Raw genomic sequence first — 19,486 nt, 5'->3', positions numbered from 1 at the left:
CTTTTCAGTAGAAGCATTGGTTGATAGTGCTTAAATCAAAACTTAACAGGCAGAACTCACGACAGGCTTGACGTGAGTTATGTAAGCTAAAGGTTAAATGATGTGGCATTCTGAATTCCAGTTTCTGTCTCTTGCCATACATTTAAACAGCAAGTAAAAGCAAATGAAACATGCTTTAGATGAACATAGTGAAGATAATCCCTCCTGCGATTTTGGATTTACACCACAATACCTTCCACTCCAGAACGAATACGTTAGGCGTAGTAATATCATGTACAGACAAAAACCTTCTGGCAGAGAGTTTTAAATGGTTGGATCAAAGAGTGGATCAAAGTGTGGTATGTTTTTGTTACGGTTGTTTCTTTTTTATTTAAAAGGGTCTTTGTACAGAAAATGAGGGATCACAAAGGAAATGATCAAAGAGATCCTAAGCGCCCTCCCTTGCAGGCAAAAGGGGCAGAGGAATGTGAAGTCACAGAGGTCCGGTACATGAGGGAGCTCTTAAGACTGTTTAAACCTGTAATCTGAGGCTGACTTGTTTTGTTTTCATCCTCTCATAGGCAGTGTCCACCTCTGAAGCCTTCACCTCTGCCCCTGAAATTTGACTAACAAAGTCAACCTGCGTTTTCCTGGAGCCCTCAGTGATGTCATTCCCCTGGACAAACACTCCTGCAAATATCGTGCGACAGAGAAAGAGCGAGAGAGATGCCCTGGATCTTTGTGGGAGCAACATGACGTGTAAAACAGGCTCGGTGGCATTTGCTGTTTGCAGTCACAGCAGAAATAATCTGTCCCAGACACTGAGAACAGATCTAGCTGCAACGCCCTGACAGGTGCTGTCTTTCCAGGATTTTAACTAAGACGGTTATTAGTCATCATCATGATCATGACAATGATCACTGCTCTCTTGCCAACAGGTGGCCACCTTGCTGAGAGGGTGTGGGAGTGAGATATGGTAAGTCTCCCAGCTGGCATGGTTTTGGATAGTCAGCATACTTTGTGTGTGTTTGCTTAGTTAATAAAATGTGCATTTCCATTTTTTCTCTATTCCCACATATGTTCCTGCTTTTCTTTGATATAATGGACATCTACCTCTATTTCTATCAATCAGGGGTGAACACCACAACCCTGACACACTGTCAGCAAACCCCATGTGAAAGTCATCTGGCTGTTGCTCCGTCTCTCCTCTGCAGAAAGAACAAAGGTCTGGCTGGTAGTGCAGGCTCAGCTCTATATTAATAATCCCCACATCCTGCTTCTCAGCCAGGCAGGCTTGTTTACCACCTTTAAGTCATATGATTAGCAAATCCTCAGAAAATGTAAAAAAAAAATTCTCCTTGAGGGCAAATTAGGTTTCACAGAAACACACAAGAAAAAGAAAATTCTCACAGGGAAACCCTGTATCAATATAGATTCAGATTTAATTGTACCATTCACACTTCAGACATGTTTGTAATGTTATCAAACCCATAAAGGTTCTCTATACGATATTCAGAGTATGAATATAGCATCAAACAACTATTTGGCAACTACAACGGCAAGCGTAGCACCCACCCTCCGGTTCACCCTTGAGTACACTTGAGTCTGCAGAGAGAACTATTGGTTCCAGTCTTCCCTCCATCCTGGACTTGTACAGAGTCAGAAAGTGGGCTGGAAAGATCACTGCAGACCCATTACACCTTGGACACAAGCTGTTCTAACTCCTCCCCTCTGGTAGGCGCTACAGAGCACTGTACGCCAAAACCACCAGACACAGGAACAGTTTCTTTCCACTGGCCGTCACTCTGATGAACAATTAATCAGTCACCTCCATCTGCACTACTTGCACTTGCACGATTACCACCTTTCTGCAGTAATATCCCAAATTCATTGTCCATTGTCATTGTTCATATATAATATTCTATATATATAATTTTTTTGTACATACTAGTTAAATCACATTGCTCTCACATAAAATATACGAGCATAAGATATACAAATAAACAAGAGAAATATAAAAAAAGACATTAAAGACAACAGAGTAGAACATAGATACTAAGCATCAACATTAACATGTAACTGGTATGTTAATGTTGATGCTTAGTTTCTGTGTTCTACTCTGCTGTCTTTAATGTCTTTTTTTATATTTCTCTTGTTTATTTGTATATCTTATGTTCGTATGTAGGACGAGAGCAACAAGTAACCAGAGTCAAATTCCATATATGTGCACACACACATGGCCAATAAAGCTTCTGATTCTGATTCTGATACCAATACAGGTTTTTATTTTTGTGATTGTGGACTGACCCATTTGTTGACATTTGGATCACGGCTTGTGCCTTCAAACATTCAATGCAACGCCCCCAGCTAAACCAAACATACATCTTATCATAACACCTTCAATATTTTCAGTTAAGTATAGATGTATATTGTGATGTCATCTGCTGGCTGTACAAGATAATGTTTATATAAAATCCAGAGTCACTAAAGCCATAATGTGACTCTGCTGAAACCATAAAGTCTATGGCTGAAACACAGGGCTGTAGTTGTGACATGTCTTTGAACATTGTATCCAAGGAAATATTAGACGGCACATTATAGTATTAAAAAGATTCAAACTTTGACCCAGACAGACACAAACTCAGCTATTGTAAAACCAGCCAAGACTGTTATTGAGCAAGAGGTAACTCTGCACAAAGTGGGGATTACTTGACTTCAGATCAGTCTAGAGGGACACAATAATTATAGCAGATGTATTGGTAACCCCTCATTAAAGCCCCACTCAAATACACACTCACACATGTCCTGTCACTGTGTTGCCCTGAACTTTCCCTACACAGCTTGTGTTCAGTAATCCTGGATGTGAGACTACAAAGGGCCCCAGAGAGCTGGTGATGTAAGCACTGTGTACAGCGCTTACCCCACTGCTCTGCCTTCTCCCACATGCTGCCTGGGGGGTAACAGGGAGGAACATCCCTGTCGCGGGTGACCCTGAAGACCGCTGACTGTCGGTGATACTGGCAGGCTAACGGCAGCCTGTCTGCTCTGTCTCAGAGGCCTGCCGCTGATAACCTGGGACACAGTGGGAAGGAGAAAGTGTTGACCACATCACTGTAGAGGAATGTGGCTAAGCTGTGGGGAGTGGTGGATCGAAGCTGTGTGACCCAGAGAACAGACTGAGGGACTTTTGCTGCTTATTCGTAGAAGGCCACGTTGCCTTGAGTGAGTATCACTGGGTAAACATTTACCTGGTTAACGCCTCTGGCAGCGTGTGATCTCAAATGGGTGGCGAACTGTTTGCTGTTATAACTTTATATGACTGCATGCATTCTGCAAGAAACAGAAGTCTGTCAGTCGCATACTATCTGAATGTGTTTGCCATCAGAGGGACTAGTGGCTGTGTCTTTTGATGAAAATGTCAGTGCCAGGTAGTGTGTATCTGTAAACATTTAGATTTGTGCTCTCTCAGGTCTCCATGGACTTGCTGCGGGACTCCAGTCACACTATGTGGGGACTGAACGCTCGCTTGAAGGACTTCCTGGAGCAGGTGAACAGGCTGCAGGAGGCCAACCAGCGGCTCGAGGCTCAGATAGCCGACTGGTCCGCCAGGAGCACCTCCCGTTCCCGGGACTGGTCCCATCAGGAAAAGACTGTAAAGGAGCTCCGCGTTCAGGTAAGACACTTTTTGTTTGTATGGATTTTGTAGCTATCAGGTGATCATTCTAAATCACTTGGTCTATTAAAAAGTGTTGGAAAGTGCATCGCTGTTTGGCCAGAAAATGATATAAAAGTGTTGCATTACATTGATTAAAAACACCATTGAACAACAACTTTTTAACACTCATAAAGTTGTTGTTGCAACATGATCCAAGGGCAGCCGGTGAATGGTGGCTAAGCCTGGGTTTGAAGCTATACAAGTTGTTGCTGATCATTTTCAAGTGTCATGTTTTACTGGTTGGGAGAATCAGCAACCTCTTTTTGACATAGAAAACCCTTTTCAAAACCAAGTGGATACTGAACACTTGTCATCAAGCTAAAATAAGTTTTTATTCTGTAAGAAACAGTGTTCTGAAACTGAACTAAGAGAAATGAAATGCTTAATTGTGAAGTTTAACTGGGTCAAGTACGCTACTTTGAATGATCTGGATCTGAAGACGGTATCTCACTTGAGAAAGTGACCAAAATGTCAGTATAAAGTATGTACTGGAAGTTCAAATGGTGAGAGGTATAACTCAATGAAACTTGGCAGAGGATAAGTAGTACAAGATTTGTGTAATTGTTACTGAGTCACAGCCAGATAGACGCCGGCTGTCACACACTGAAAGAATGTAGAACTCTTTATTTCAATTGTCGTGGAAACATGCCGCAAGAGACAGAGATCTTCATAAAGCATCTTCTTAAAGCGTCTTTGTGTGTTTCAAAAAGCGCTATATAAATTCAATGTATTATTATTATTATTATTATTATTATTTATTAAAGCAGAGGGTTTTATTACAAGCCAAGTCAGTCCATGGAGGAACTGAACAATACACTCAGGAGTGACAAGTGAATGAAGTAAAGATTATTGTTTGTTATAACAGATGATATGTGATAATAAAGCTTTGACAGAAAGTCTCACTGTGGATTGTATAGATGTGAACAGCTGATATCACGATTGACAGCCCCAGATGATGAAAGCAGGAGATTATAAGTAGGAGTGGAATGATAAATAAACTAAAGGCCTAAGCATGCAAAAGAATAGGCTTCCTGGCTGCACATACGCTGTAGCTTAATTACTTTCAAGGCCATTCCACGTAGTAGACTGCATCACTTTCCCGGTTAATGCTAACCGGTATGGTGATCTCACATGACCCGACATGATGGTTCTTAACTGCTCCCTTGCGTTGTCCCTGTGTGTGTCACTTTCTGCATGAGTAAGTGTCATTGACAAACATTTCAATGACTCGTTGCATATCGCGTCACAAAGCTTGTCTTCAGAGCTTGGCCAATTTTCCCACTATTATGAGCAAACTCACCTAGTTTCATTGTTCAGTCATCCAATGCTTTTATGTTAACATATGGGTTTGCTTTTCTATTTATCTTCTTAAGAATGGCTTTATATTATGTTATTTACAACACAGGCTTAAGCTAGTAAAACAATAATTAGAGATCTTGTCAGAGTGCCAATCTACTCATCTAGGGCGACAAAATTTGACAATGTATTGAGACATCTTTATAGTGATGAGTGTAACTTTATGCTATAAATGTTATGGAATGTTCAATGGTATCTATCGCTGGCTTCCCTACAACAATGGTGTGTCTAGTTCTGAAAGTTTGCGAGAAAACTAAAGGACATAGGGGTGTGTTAATATCTTTGTGTGTGCAATATAGGTCCAGGAGTCACCTTTTTTTTTTTACAGAATCAAATTAATTTGGAAATAATTGTACATTTGTGCTCATTTTGACAATTTTTTTGGTCAATTGATAATTGGACACTGATAATGTTAAACACATAAATACAGTTGTTTGTTGGCTTTGTTGAAGATATTGGCTTTATTCCATGTACAGTATGTATACAGTATTATGTACATACTGAGAGATAAACATTCATTTGTTTTTAATTTCAGTTTAACAATTGGAAAAACATTTGTATTGTAAAAGACACTTTATTTTGCTATAAACCGCAATAATAATTCAACCTGATTATTTCAGTGTTCTATAAAAAATGTACAAGTTTAGATACATATTATGTCGTTTTTATTGTGACTTTCTTATTAAAAACAAATACTGCAATAATGATGTCAGCTAACTTACTTTTAATACAAACGTTTCTTTCTGGTTTGTGCAAAACCTTTGAGTCATCACAGCGTTTAAGTGAGTGGATAATTGTAGTATAACAGTTTTCCCCTGTTCTACCTTCCCCCTGTCAACACAGAAGTTAATTGGACAAATCAGGGTGTGCTGAGGTCTAATGACGAAGTAATCTAACTCAAATGGAAGGAGTATCTATCAACCGTTCATCCGATCCTCTTCCCACTTGGCGGGTGTGTTGCTAACTTACCAAAGGAAGTGCAGTGTTGGCTGCGAGCGCTCGAGATCTACGGGACATATTCATTAGTAGTTCATTATGTACATGTTATGTAGCGTATTGAGAGGGGCCTGCTGGGTACAGCTCGCTCTTTGTCACTCGCTACAATAGAGTGCTGCAGAGAGGAAGTATTTGTTGTAGGCCAAGCTGGACGTTATCATCACACCGGTTCCCTCCACAAAAAGCTCATGCTTTTTTCCCCAAACAAAATACACCATGATTGCAAGTATACATAATGAAGCTGTGAAGGTGGACTAGTTGACCTTTTGTAGTCTCATTAAGCCACTTGTTAGCGACCGAATTAAAAATTCACGAGAGGTGTATTTACTGACTTTATATCGTTGAGCAAAATGTTTGAATCTCTTGATCTTGTGTTAACCACAGACTTTATTTCAGGCATCTAACCAAAAACCCATTAACTTTGAGATGAGCAAATCGGAAGTGTAAAAATGCTAACTCATACTCAAACTCATTTTCGATTTTAGGACCCATTCCTGCAGCACTCGATATTAATGTTTACATTCCTGGGTAAAGTTTTCTCTCGGTTGATGTTTGTGTAAGCTTTTGCGCCCAGATGATTTGTATACTCTAGCATTGTGTGGATACAACAATGTCACGGCAGGATCCATGGAAGCATTATGTTGAGTGTGAAGTTGTTTGGATGAGCGTTTCTTGAGGAAGCCGCAAGCAGCACCAAAGGCCAAGAAATGTACAAGCATCAAAGCTTTTACTAGTATTACTACTATTGTATAAAAGGAGATACATAGTCGTCGTTGATAGAAAGGTTATTTCTCCAGTCTTTTTCATACGATGACAAGACAAAATGCCTGCTGTGACTATTGGTATATGATGTAGAGATAACATCATGAAAGATAAACAATATTAATGATACATGGATGTATTGATTTAGGAAATACAATATCACTTGTTGCTCATAAAATAATTAAGTATTCAAGCAAAGTACCCCAATGTCAAAAGAGACCAATTTCACTTACATTTAATTGAAAATAATGTTGTACTTTCCTTGATCTAATCTCATGTTATGGTGTTTTTGTTTTGCTTTGTCAGGTTGGTAACCTGCTGATGGAGAATGCCCAGCTGGCATTACAGTCTGACAGCATGACGTCCAGAGCTGCTGCCATCCAGGCCAGGTCAGTTGTATTGTGGCTGTAGTTGTCCTTTAACGCTAAGTATATCAGACATGAGGTCTTATCCCAAAAACATGTTCCACTAATTCACACAGTTTGTCTGAAATGATCAATCCAAAAAGAAAAAAATAGATTTTTTAGATAGTATAACAGGTAACAAGCTAGAACAAAAATGTGTGATTATCATTACTGGCCCATAAAGGCATCACAATATATACGGAGCACAGATGTCGAATAACTATCAAACACTTCCTGTTTTCATCCTGCTGCAATGCTTTTTCAGTTGTTATCTAACTTGGGCCACTTCCCGCTCCTGTGAGCCAACCTGCATACAAATCCAGGCCGGGCTTTGTGCTGCGTAGGCACTTTCACTTGTACACAGACACACACACACACACACACACACACACACACACCATCCCTCTCCTGTCAGCCATTAACCCCTGAAGGTTAGTGGTAACTCGTGCGGCCTGAAATAAATACACCTGTTTAGTTTATTAACTGGATCCCCAATAGCTGACGCCTTAATCTTCCTGGGGTCCACAGAAAGAACAAAATGCAATATATACAAAACATGACGTGAAATAAACAGTTAAAAAATAGTACAAACAGAATAATAAAAAATAAATAAAGTGCCGTCGAGGACTAGGATGTATATTGTGCAGTACATCAGTAATGTATACAATGAAAGATCAGATGACATTTTCCATCACTTTTGTGATGGAAAATGTCAAGTAATTAATGTCAAGTGGTTGAGGCCCCTGGGTGCGCCTTTAATCATTTTTTAAATGACAAATTATTACCTGTATGAGATATGTGATGAGGTAGTAAATTCCAAGCAGTAATTGCACGAAAAAATAACTGTACATTTGATGAGGTTTGTTCTTGGGGTTGGAGGTATCAAGTGACCTAAACTAGTGTTCCTTGTGGTGGTTATATGTCTGTTACATGTATATTGTAACTGATAAATATTCAGGTGTCTGATTAAATATTACCTTTCTGAAAAACATGAGAAGGCTATAGTGAAGTTTCTATTTTGTTCTATTTACGGCCTGATGTGTTTCCTGATCAGCTGAGTGTAACTGTGAGACTCTGGACTCTTTTTATGACATAATTAAATGATGTCAAGGTCTTTTTCATCCTTTAGACTTGTAGATCATCTAAAACCACAATATTTAACCCCTTAGTGGATAATCACAAGTTATTATCTGGAATTGTTCCAATATTATATTTTCCTTTCTGAGTAGATATAAATGATTGTTATGAAAAAGATCTTGGAATTAGTCAATTTATAAGTCATGTGTTATAAGCTGCTGGGAGCTAGTGTTAGTAAATTTAACAGGTTGAACTCATAATGATAACATCAGATTATAATGTACCCTTTGGGTAGGTAGTAACTTGTGTTGTTGTTTCTATGTAGTGTAATTGAGCTCATAAAGTATATGGTAACGTGATATTGGATAGGGACATAGACCAAGCATTTCCCTGGAACAACTCCACAATCATCAGCAATCACCTTTTAAATTAAGTTAAACTGCATATATGCCAAGTCTGAGGAATATGTACACTGGACTTTGATCTGCGGCCTCTATTTTAATTAATGTCATTAATCTGTCTTTATTAACCTTTCTTCCCTGTGTTTATATATGTATGGCATGATTAAATGATTGACAATAAACACAGAATGGGGCTCAGTAACTAACCTTGTCTGTTGACGTCACCTCATAGGTGTGAGACGGAGGAGAACAACACCAGGCATCTGGAGCAGCAGGTGGCTCTGCTGAGGGAGTCCAAGAGGAAGGCAGATCAGAGCAGCACAACGCTGCAGGCCGACCTTCGCCACTCCATGTCAGATCTGCAGGAGATGCACCAGGAGTTTGAGGTCATTAAATGTGCTGCCTGCAAATGTGTGTTAGGACATTTAAATTATTTACAAGGGTTGGCAAATTGTAAGCAATCATTGGTAACATTAACAATCAATCCATGAAAGGCTAATCACCAACATAGATTGAAGCAAAATATTTAGGTTTTTGTTTTGTAATTTGGGGAGAAAATGTCTATTGCACTCAATGTTTCATGTTTAAAATTGATTTGAATGTCACAGCAATGTGAATGAAGCTTCAAAATTTGGTACAGACCTGGAAAACAAAATTCTCAACACTTTTGGTGTGAATGCAGCATTAGGTGTACTCAATGTATATAAGGTATGTACAGTGAAAGCAGTGCAAGGTTTATTGATGTTGTTCAATTTCAATTTGAGGAGGATCTGGCCAGAGGTGATTTATTATAAAGTACAATTGCAGTTACAAAAACATTACGTTTCTACAAAAAAAGCCTGTTTTTTTTTTTACCAGGGTGCGTTAGCATATCGTTAACTAGCATTAGCAATGTTATGATACAGTGAATAAAAACCTACCCTGCTTTACAGGAACAGTGCTTTTCCGTAATCTAATTGTGGTTCACTTGTTCACTAGCTTTTTTTCTTTATCTTTCAACCTGTGTGTACATCCTTCAAACACTTGTTGTGGACCTTCATGTGTACAGGGTAAATTGCAGCAAAGGATTACATAAAGGCTCGTTTAGCAGCTGCCTACCAATATCAGACCAATTTCGAAAAATGTTGTCCCCTTTAATCATTTAGACACAAAATCATGGGAAAAATCTGGTTAATAATACTAAAGTTATTGTTTAAGTACAGATTTCCAGAGCTGCAAACGTGGCTCAGCTAAAATGTTGCTACTTTGCCATCTTGGTATTGGTACGAAGATGATGCTGATGCTGACCACTAGTTCTATTATAGAAGAGCAGAATATATTAAACATTGTTTTATATATTGTAATTAAATATTACAATATAAAATCCCTTCTCATTTTTATTATAATAGGTGAATTATCAGTAGCCTGTTGTACATTTTACTTTCAACCCTACCCTTATTGTGGTGTTGTGTGTGTGTGTGTGTGTGTGTGAGTGTGTGTGTGTGTGTGTGTGTGTGTGTGTGTGTGTGTGTGTGTGTATGTGTGTGTGTGTGTGTGTACGTGTGCATTCCATTGGAAGAACTACGTTTCACAGCATCTAACATTGCCATGTCCCATTACTATGACCTCATCCACCCCTCCTCTCTTTCTCCTTTCCTGCCTACTTCTCTTCATTTTATTATTCGTGCTGACTAATACTTCCCTCCCTCACTTCAAGTGTCTTTTCCTGCATTCAGATGCACACACATACTCACTTACACACACATATGCACACACGTAGGGCTCAACAACAGATTTTCTTTGTCTCTTACCTCTGCATTGCGTGGATTCTCTGCCCCACACACACTCCCACCGACACACATACACACACACACACACACACACACACACACACAATATCACTCCTGCCCTCTTTTTCTCCTCTGCACCTATTCATCCACAACCAAGTTTCATCTCCTTATTTGTCTTGTTTTTCTCTTCTCACTCTTTACATCATTCACTCTCTTTCTCACCCTTTCTCTGTCTTACACTCTTTCTCTCTCTCCTCTCCCCATCCTCTTGCTCCAACCGGTTGGCTGTTTGCAGGCAGCCCGAGCTCTGCAGCTGCAGCGGGCCGACTCCTGCGATGCTCTGTTAGCGACAGTCACAGCAGCAGCAGTAGCAAGAGGCGAGGAGGAGGATGGCACAGGGATGGAGCTTATCCAGCTCCTCGACCGAATCAGAGCGCAGTGTGACCAGGGCAGACTTCCCGGCCCGGGCGAGAGACACCTCAGCCTGGGTGCCGTGTCAAATCCACCCTTCGGCTTGGTCAGGCCCAGCCGCTGTGGAGTGGCGGCAGCAGCTGCATCCAGAAAACACGGAGGAGTTCTCAGTGAGGTACGCATCCCTTCCTGCATCTTCACTTATGTTGTTGTTTTTTTCTACGTCTCTCTCATGTTTTCCTGGCCCACTGCCAGCCAGACACACCCTCAAGACCAACTCCAAGCTGTCCCATATGCAAGGCTGAGTGATGTTTGTGCTCAGCTGGAGTTAAATGGTGAGCAGAGTGGTTGTTGACTGTGGTGACAGGCTGTAGGTTTAGGACTCATGTCTTGCAGGTATGTGTCAGTTATTTCCTGATTGTCTCCTTACTCACTTCACCTTTTTACTCTTACATTTACAGTATTGTGTTACAACATATGATCAGTTACTTCTCTGAGGGAATGATCCCCGATCTACATTAAATATGAATGAGTGTTCTAATAAATCTGGAAGACGTTTCATCCTTTATCCAGTAGTAGCAGCATTTCTACTGTTGTTTTAGCCTAACTGTTCTCCTTTTTGTTATGTGTCACAGAAGATGACTTTGGACTGACAGTGGCAATCAAGTGTATTCGCCAATCACTGCAAAGCACCCACAGTAGATAAACTGGGAATATTAACATGCAATCAGCTACAATGTTATATTATGATATTAACAGAACAACATGTGTTCTTCCTGGGAAGAGTTGCATTGTTTCTTTCATGAGTTGGCAAAGTTATTCAACAAGGCAATTCATAGGGCATTACATAAAACAGGGGCTCGTAAAACTTGCTCTATAGCACCACTGTTGGTCAAAATCTACATAGAGTACCTTCATATTTTGTTCTTAGAATATCTCTAATGGTATATATAATCATCTTTGAATCAGTAACAATATTTACAGATGTACATACACCAATAGTTGACAAAATCAGACCAGTGATATATGAAAATACACCTGAGAAGAGTTCTGGAAAGTAAAAATTAAGTACAATTTCCTTTCCTTCATATTTCCATTTGATGCTACCTCACAGTTCTACATCACTACGTTCCATAGCAAAATATTTATTTTTTTACTAAAGGTATCTGTATTAGTTATTAGCTTATTAGTTCAAATACGATATGATGGATTGTTATAGATCAAACCAACAAAGAGTATTAGTTTCAATTGACTTGACCTCGATTGTACTAATTATGATAGTAAAATGCTACTTACAGTGCTGTTAAGTATGTAATATAATATATAATAATATAACATTGTGCCAGGAGCCATTCAGTACAATGAGTAACTTTAACTTTTGTAGGGGAGTTTAAATAATGAGTGTCTCATCCATCACCTTAAATGACAGATAGAAACAATAATGCCTTTTTACGTGAGATAAGGAATCTTGTTTTCCAGTTTTATCAGTAATGAAGAGCTGATTTCAGCCGAAATTTGCTTTACATAATTTTCCAATAATTGAAATGTACTTTATGCGTTGAAACAGAAACAGAAAAAGAACTTACATAACTTGAGTCATGTTTCTTTTGTTTTTACTGTCAAAATATTGTCATAACTGCTGAGACAGCTTCACTGCATTTGAACAGGGCGAGGGTGGAGGGTGTGTGAAGTGCCTAACAGCTGTACAGACCCATGTGTACACACAGCTTGTACAGCTGTGTCTACACATGGGTCTGGGTGTCTGCTTGGCTGTCTGTGGAAACTGAAACACACACTACCAATAGCACCACAAGTAGCTGCTTCAAGTAGTGCCAATGGGAAAAAACTGACCCCTCTGTTCTCTGTCAACTCACCCAGGAAGAGGCAGCGTGGACGCAGGTGAGCCTCGGCAGCGCTGCCCTGAAGGAGGCTCGGGCCGAGCTAGCTGAGGCCAGATGGCAGTGGCACTCCCTGCAGGTGGAGATTGAGACCCTACATGCCTTGGTAAGAAATCCCACCTCATCACATATCTCCCCAGCCAACCAATCCTGGTTTAGAGTAGATTAGTAGATTAAAATGTAGCATGACTCAGCAGGGCCTAGGGCTTGGCCAGACCAAGCTAACCAACACAACTGACACTGTTTGTGGTGGGATGAGGCTCTTGTGTTTTAAAACTATTAGACGATGTAAAGTTCTCACACAATTAGTTTCCACACGCACTGTGTAGTCATGATCCTAAGAGCTCTTTGCGTTTTGTTTTTCAGGAGAAAGGACTGGAGAGCTCCCTGCAGAACACTCAGCAGCTGTACTCCAGCCAGCGGCAGGACCTTTCCCAGGTGATCGTTGGGCTGGAGAGCGAGCTGGAGCAGGTGAGGAGCGGGCTGGTGACGCAGCGCGAGCGCCACGGCCAGCTCCTCAACACCAAAATGAGGTTGGAGCGAGAGATCGGCACTTACCGACGTCTGCTGGACCGTGAAGAGGGCAGGTGAGGGCAAGACGCCGAGAAAGGCATGTCAACGTTAGAGGAAGCAGGAAAGGAATTATTCAGTTGACCTTTTGTCAACCAGAAAAGTAATTCATACTTTATAGTGGAAAAGGTTTTCCCAGAACAATGGAGCAACTTTGTCTTCAAAACCTCAAAAAAGGAACAGGGCAGCAAATAAAGAAAAATAAGCTAGTATATAAAACCACATTAATTTAGAGCAATGTCTGAATTAAAATATCAGACTACACACACACTGACATGAATAATACAAGAATGTCTCCACTTCAGAAAAAAATAAACACATATTTGTTCCCTATATTGCTGTCAAAAAAGTAATTTCATTTGTTGGGATCTTCAGTCTGGCCTAAATGTACTATTCTGTTGGGCATTATGTAAAATCTATCTGCAGGGAAACTGAAAATCCACAATAATACTTGCAGGTTGAGACATCCAGAAGCTGTAGCTACCAGTAATGAATAGGCTAGAAATGCAGCTCTGTCTTGAATCAGACAAAATGTCTTTGTCTGGTCTCATAATTTATTCCCTGCCATCGTCAAGCTGTTTTATTAGGGAATATTCCATTCTTTTGGCATGGCCTTTTATTATCAAAGACATCTCGCATCCAGCTCCTTTGCAATTGGACTCATTGGATGCATCAACCATGTGATTATCATTTCTAAGTTTGAGGAAATTAAATTGGTTTTATGACACAAAGAGGATGCAGTGCTTCTAAATTTCTTTGGATGCTTTTCATTCAGGATATGGCTGACTGATGTCATTGATCCAAGGAGAGACAGGATGTGGCATCTGACATTTGCATTGTTTGTTGAAATTTGAGAAGGGTGGCAACTGAGTGGGTAGAAAGTGGAGGCACAAAAGGCTGTGTGACATTAAAAAGATATGAGACCATCCTCATACAGTGAAAACAACTCTTTCTCACTGAAGCATCTGGACACATAAAAGCTCAAAGGGATGTGAGTTGGGTATGTCTGCAAATTAGTGAAAGGCACAAAAGATGATACTGAAAGATCAGTGCACAATACTTTTATATCATCTTTTAAGCATTCAGTTGTGCTCAGGCAGTGCAAACAGAGCACGTATGAGAGAAGGAAAGAAGGATTTTGTAGTATTTTGATTAAGGCATTTCAAGAAGATCATGAATGGAGTTTTTCAGCTCCACTTATTCACTTATATCAAGGAGGTTATTGATGAAGATTACTTTAAGGTAATACCAGCACAATGCAAGGGACAAATGTTGATGGCTGAACTTAGATGCCATAATTGCCTGTACAGAATGTTGTGTGGCTGTCTGTCCTGGAGCATCCCTGACAAACCCCTTGCCAAGATATTGGATGTTGTATGATTATTGTCACAATAGTCTTGCTGTTGGTTTTAGCACAACGTTAAATATGAGTCATATCCTGGTTCTCTATGTGTGCTGTCCAGGCTTCACAGCTGTAAAGGATTATGTGGATACATACAGCAAGCATGGAAGATGGAGATTACAGGTCATGAAGACCCTCCAATGTAAACACTCAATGGCAACTACGGTTTGTTTGTTTCGATTGAGGTCAAGGTTGTAGTTTTTTGCAAAGGTACTTCTCAAATAGTCAGAAGGACAAAACTTTTGTCAGAGGCCAACAATGGTGCCTGAAAATCCACTGACAGACCACCTATGTTAGGATGGTGTTGGCAGACGATCCTGCAACAGGCTCCACAAGGAAGAAATAATGGGCTTTTGAGGAGCTGTTTCTCTGTTTCCTGTTTGCATATTAGGCTAATTGTCTCCTAGTAGTCTTCTAATACAGAAATTAGAGCTATTAATCTTCTCATCTAACTCTTTGCAAGAAAGTGAACAAGACTGTTTTACCAAAAGTCACATGTAAACATACAATCCACGTTCCTGTTGTTTGTCATTACTGCGGTCTGCCCTTCTGCCTGCAGGTACATGGGCCGTAATGGGCAGCCAACGGATCTGCGGCCTTGGAGGTCCTCCGTGGAGGAGCCGAAGGAGAACGGGCTAGAGAACAGCTTCGGTGATCCTGCAGTTACTCCGGACGAACCCAAGTCTGAGCCCCTCCCTGAAATACCTTCACTCCTCCCAGCGGACAGCGGGCTAAAGAAAAGCATACTGCACAGACAGCAAAGCCTTGTGATACTCACAGGTACTCACCCATACATATACACACACATAATCTTCCTACAGTCATATCTTGTTATGATTTGGCATCAATGTCTTCTCACAGAGCCAGAAAAAGATAAAGACTTGCCAATCTCCACTGTGAAGACTCAGGAGATTCTTCAGGGCAATGTGATGCGGGAGAGTGCTGAGGGTCATGGCACCATTGAGTAAGTATTGATATCCCCCCCCCCCCCCCATTGACCTGTAGTCAGCACCTTTCATTCAGTCTGACATGTCGGCAATTTGGAGTAGCGAGCACTAACAGCATTACGTCAGAGAGCGCTTTGCTACATTTCCTAGATATTTGCCAATTTTGACGACGAACAACATAGTTTCTTGCTTGCTTAATCTCCTCACGTCTTGACACCTCTTTGGCTTTGACTCAAGGAGCTTTTAATGACTCATTCATTTATGATTACACAATCATCCATCCAGTCATCCTCACCCCGGGAGATGTCTGGTTCAGCAGACTAGATGTACAAGGTCTCAAAGGAATTACCATGACACATTCAATAAATTACGAGGCATAACACATTGAGTTTGCACTACAGGTTCCCATTCATAAGAGCGCTGCCTGTTCCTCCGTTAATCGCTTGTGTTTGATGTAGAGATAGGCCTGGTGTGGAATCTGCAGGGTGTGGCACCTGTTTTTGTTGGACGAGACATGGGCGGAATTCTTTGGTCATGCTTCAGATGTTACCAGCCACATGCAAACATCCAAAAGGCAACACGCACACTCATGAATTGTATCATAAGAGAGCTACATATATGCAGATCACAGTGTAAGTCCCATTCCTGTCAGACAGGAAGCATTACCTTGTTGAAAATACTCCCATCAGTTCTTGATTCCTTCAAATTAATTAAGTTGGTCTCCTACTTTGTTACGTAATGCTCCAGATCAAGGCATCTATCGATACATATTGATGGAACCAGTGTTAGCCAACTGAATGTTCCCCAAACCATTAACACTACCTCACAGGCCAGAACAGTTGAAAACATTCCTCTGTGTGTGTGTGTGTGTGTGTGTGTAAGTAAGAGTGGTAAAAAATTGTGTGTCCCCAATTAATATTTCCACCCCAAAACAGCATTTTGGAGTTTGCTGTTGTAGGATAGACTATTAATTGTTAAAACTGCACTAACCATTTTTTTTACATTAGAAATAGAATAATTGTGTATAAATCTGTGTAATATGAAAGAGGTCTCTCGTGGTGTCAAACCCACAGAAATTATTTGGCTTTTCACCTACACTATACACAGCATTGTTTAACATGTTAAAAATTAGTTTCCGGTCCCAGTTCAGTTATTCTCAAACACACTCTAATAACTCCACTGTCGGCTTCCTACCAAGCAGTAAACATCAGACAGACACAGTTAGCGAGTTGGCTAGCTGGTGAACATGTTGGAACATTTAGCAGCTAAAGAAACAGATATTGTGCTCAGGCTAAAAGGAGAGTGAATATTGGACTTACATTCATCTGGTGGACAGAGACCCCGTGCAAATAGGTAACTGTTTTACCAACAACATCAATATATGGTGATAATGCCTTAATGTTGCGTTTACAGCGTGTTGCCTGCCCCCTGGTGACCTACATTAGTCCTTTAACCAAGGTCTCCTACATTCATTACCCAAGTCCAAGTCTTACATAGTTAATGTTGTGTTTTGGTACATTTGTTTACAACTCTCCTTCTATAAACCCAACAAATCTATGGTACCTATTCTCAAACCTAACCTTTTCAAAGACACTTTATTTTCTATTGGCCTGTTCATGCAGTGACACACTGCAGTGACACACACGCTTGCCTCTTCTATTCATTAGACAAACATTTGGGATTTTGTTTGGTTTAACAATGATCCCAGGTCCTGATCCTCAGGAATCAGTGCCGGACTGGTTGCACAAAGGGGGTGCATGTTTTGTTATATAGCTTTTGTATCAGGTTGTATCTAAGACAATTAAAATGTTCTCTTACTGCCCCCTTGTATTACTGTGCAACCATGTGCATTTAGCATAAATTAATGAAGGAAAGAATTTTTAAAACAGCTTTGTAACACAGTGGCCCATCTCACATGGGATTGCATGACACATAGAAATACTATACAGGAGCAGTTGACATCCACATTCAAATGAAAGACAAATAATTTCTGCAATCACATACTTTATATGTTCCAGAACAAAAGAATAATATTTGACACATAAACCGAAAAGAGACCAAAAACATTAACATCACCTTTGATTGATACGGCTTCTAACCAGGACTGAGAAGATTGACCAAGTGATAAAGCAGTGGGAGGGCTCGTTCTTCAGAGGGAATCCCAAGCTGCGCAAGAAGTCGGTGTCACTGCGCTTCGACCTGCACATGGCTGCAGCAGACGAGGGGTGTGCCCAGACCAGACAGGACAGCCTCCCCGACGTGGAGGTGCGTCTGATCATGAAGAGATCTCGCAGCATCCCAGCCATCACACAGTGACTCTCACTGGTTTGCCAGACTCAACACTGCATTGCAGTTGTTTGTGGAAACCATGGTGATATTGAAGTTACAGAAATAACAGCTGGGTCAATGACATCTGGGATATTACTATTACCACCGTACTTAATATGTATTTTCAAATCACATCGTCCAGTGAACTTTGCTGACGACTGAATCTGATCAGCATTACCCATAAGGCTTTGGGACATATTTATAGTGTCAGAAAACATCATTAAATATATCAGACCGACATCCATTACCTTACAGGGGGAAACAATTTGAATATGTAAACGTATTTCTTCATCATCACTCTGGATGAAGAAAAGTTTCTCCCAATACTGTCATTGTTTCAGTAGGTCACTGGACAAAAGAGATTATATTGTATGACTGTTTAACTAATTGTAATTAGTAATATTAATTGTAATTAACACCTGGCCCAGGAGGCTGAGTTAACAGGTGGATGGAGATAATTGGAGGTGTGAAGCCACAGATAACTATAAACTCCTGTGAACTATCTAAAGGTGGATTTTTTGCATTTCTTCTCTAAGAGACCTTACACACATTATCGGGAAGAGGGGTGCAGAAAAATGAGATGATTGTGTTTTTTTAGTGATTGAATGTTATCTCTTCAGTTATCAGTTAATTCTGCTATTACAATCCAATAGCAAATTGAATTGTAACAATTATAAGCTATATTACTTTAACATTTTGCTGGGAGGGTGTTGCAATTTCTTTCTTGATCGAGTCCCGATGCTGAAGAGGGTCATGCTTTTAAAAAAGTGTAACATAATGTTGCATCCTCCCCCTTCCCACCCTCATAATTTCCCTACAGTCCCTAAATGCTTGCACTGCAGACACATGCACTTAGAAGAACATCAGCACTAATACACTCTGATGTTGTGTATATTGAGGGTATTTTGTCATTAAAGTTCATTCTCTTTGTGGAGAAAAAAAAAATCTTGCAACTCAAGCCGATAATGTAGCTTTATTTTACAATGCATTATCGCAACAAAAAACACAACAAAACAGCTCACTGTGATCTGAACAGCAGTGAGGCTCTTAATGCTCACCATGTGTCTCAGAGAATTTAGATTCCCTACCTCAACCAGAGGAGGGCAGTATTTGTAAATAGATAACTCTGCAGTCAATGCTCAACTCGGGTTGTGTAGCACATGCTATCTGTTACATCTTAGATTATGATGCTACATTTTGAGTTGGCACCAAAGATATTAAAAATAAGAAAAGGACCATAGTGCATTGCATTTGGGTGCCTCAGAATATATTATATTTAAAGGTATTAGATATGCAGTTCTGTGCTTGACTTTGCTTTGCTTCATGAAGGACACATCATTTTGGGAGCTCTGTAACTTCAGAATTAAGAATTGTTCTTTTATCTAACATGTTATCATTTAAAATAAAAAAAAATAGACTGTTGAGTTTTCTTTCTTTGTGTGAACCACAATGTCTTCCTTTTTGTTTCCCA

At 40.2% G+C, this 19,486-nt stretch overlaps 1 protein-coding gene across 1 annotated transcript; it reads left to right on the top strand.

Annotated features, from left to right (window-relative positions):
• Nucleotides 1–861: 861 nt before the first annotated feature.
• krt222 (keratin 222) lies at nucleotides 862–19,432 on the top strand. The gene is made up of 11 exons (XM_034541527.1): nucleotides 862–955; nucleotides 1,112–1,204; nucleotides 3,449–3,652; nucleotides 7,115–7,197; nucleotides 8,923–9,076; nucleotides 10,755–11,045; nucleotides 12,749–12,874; nucleotides 13,135–13,355; nucleotides 15,300–15,520; nucleotides 15,602–15,704; nucleotides 17,790–19,432. The coding sequence occupies exons 3-11, from the start codon at nucleotides 3,455–3,457 to the stop codon at nucleotides 18,001–18,003; spliced, it is 1,611 nt and encodes a 536-aa protein (XP_034397418.1). The 5' UTR covers nucleotides 862–955; nucleotides 1,112–1,204; nucleotides 3,449–3,454; the 3' UTR covers nucleotides 18,004–19,432.
• Nucleotides 19,433–19,486: the final 54 nt, after the last annotated feature.

Source organism: Cyclopterus lumpus, chromosome 1 (assembly GCF_009769545.1).
Source record: "Cyclopterus lumpus isolate fCycLum1 chromosome 1, fCycLum1.pri, whole genome shotgun sequence".
Classification (NCBI taxonomy): Eukaryota; Metazoa; Chordata; class Actinopteri; order Perciformes; family Cyclopteridae; genus Cyclopterus; species Cyclopterus lumpus.
Note: the sequence above shows the minus strand (reverse complement) of the source record. Positions and strands in the feature narration are given on the sequence as shown.

Excerpts from the sequence above, each read along its gene's own strand:
- krt222 (XM_034541527.1), top strand. The coding sequence starts at position 3,455 with ATGGACTTGCTGCGGGACTCCAGTCACACTATGTGGGGACTGAACGCT. Across the intron at positions 3,653-7,114 it reads TAAAGGAGCTCCGCGTTCAG|GTTGGTAACCTGCTGATGGA; the intron begins GTAAGACACTTT and ends TTGCTTTGTCAG. Across the intron at positions 9,077-10,754 it reads AGATGCACCAGGAGTTTGAG|GCAGCCCGAGCTCTGCAGCT; the intron begins GTCATTAAATGT and ends GGCTGTTTGCAG.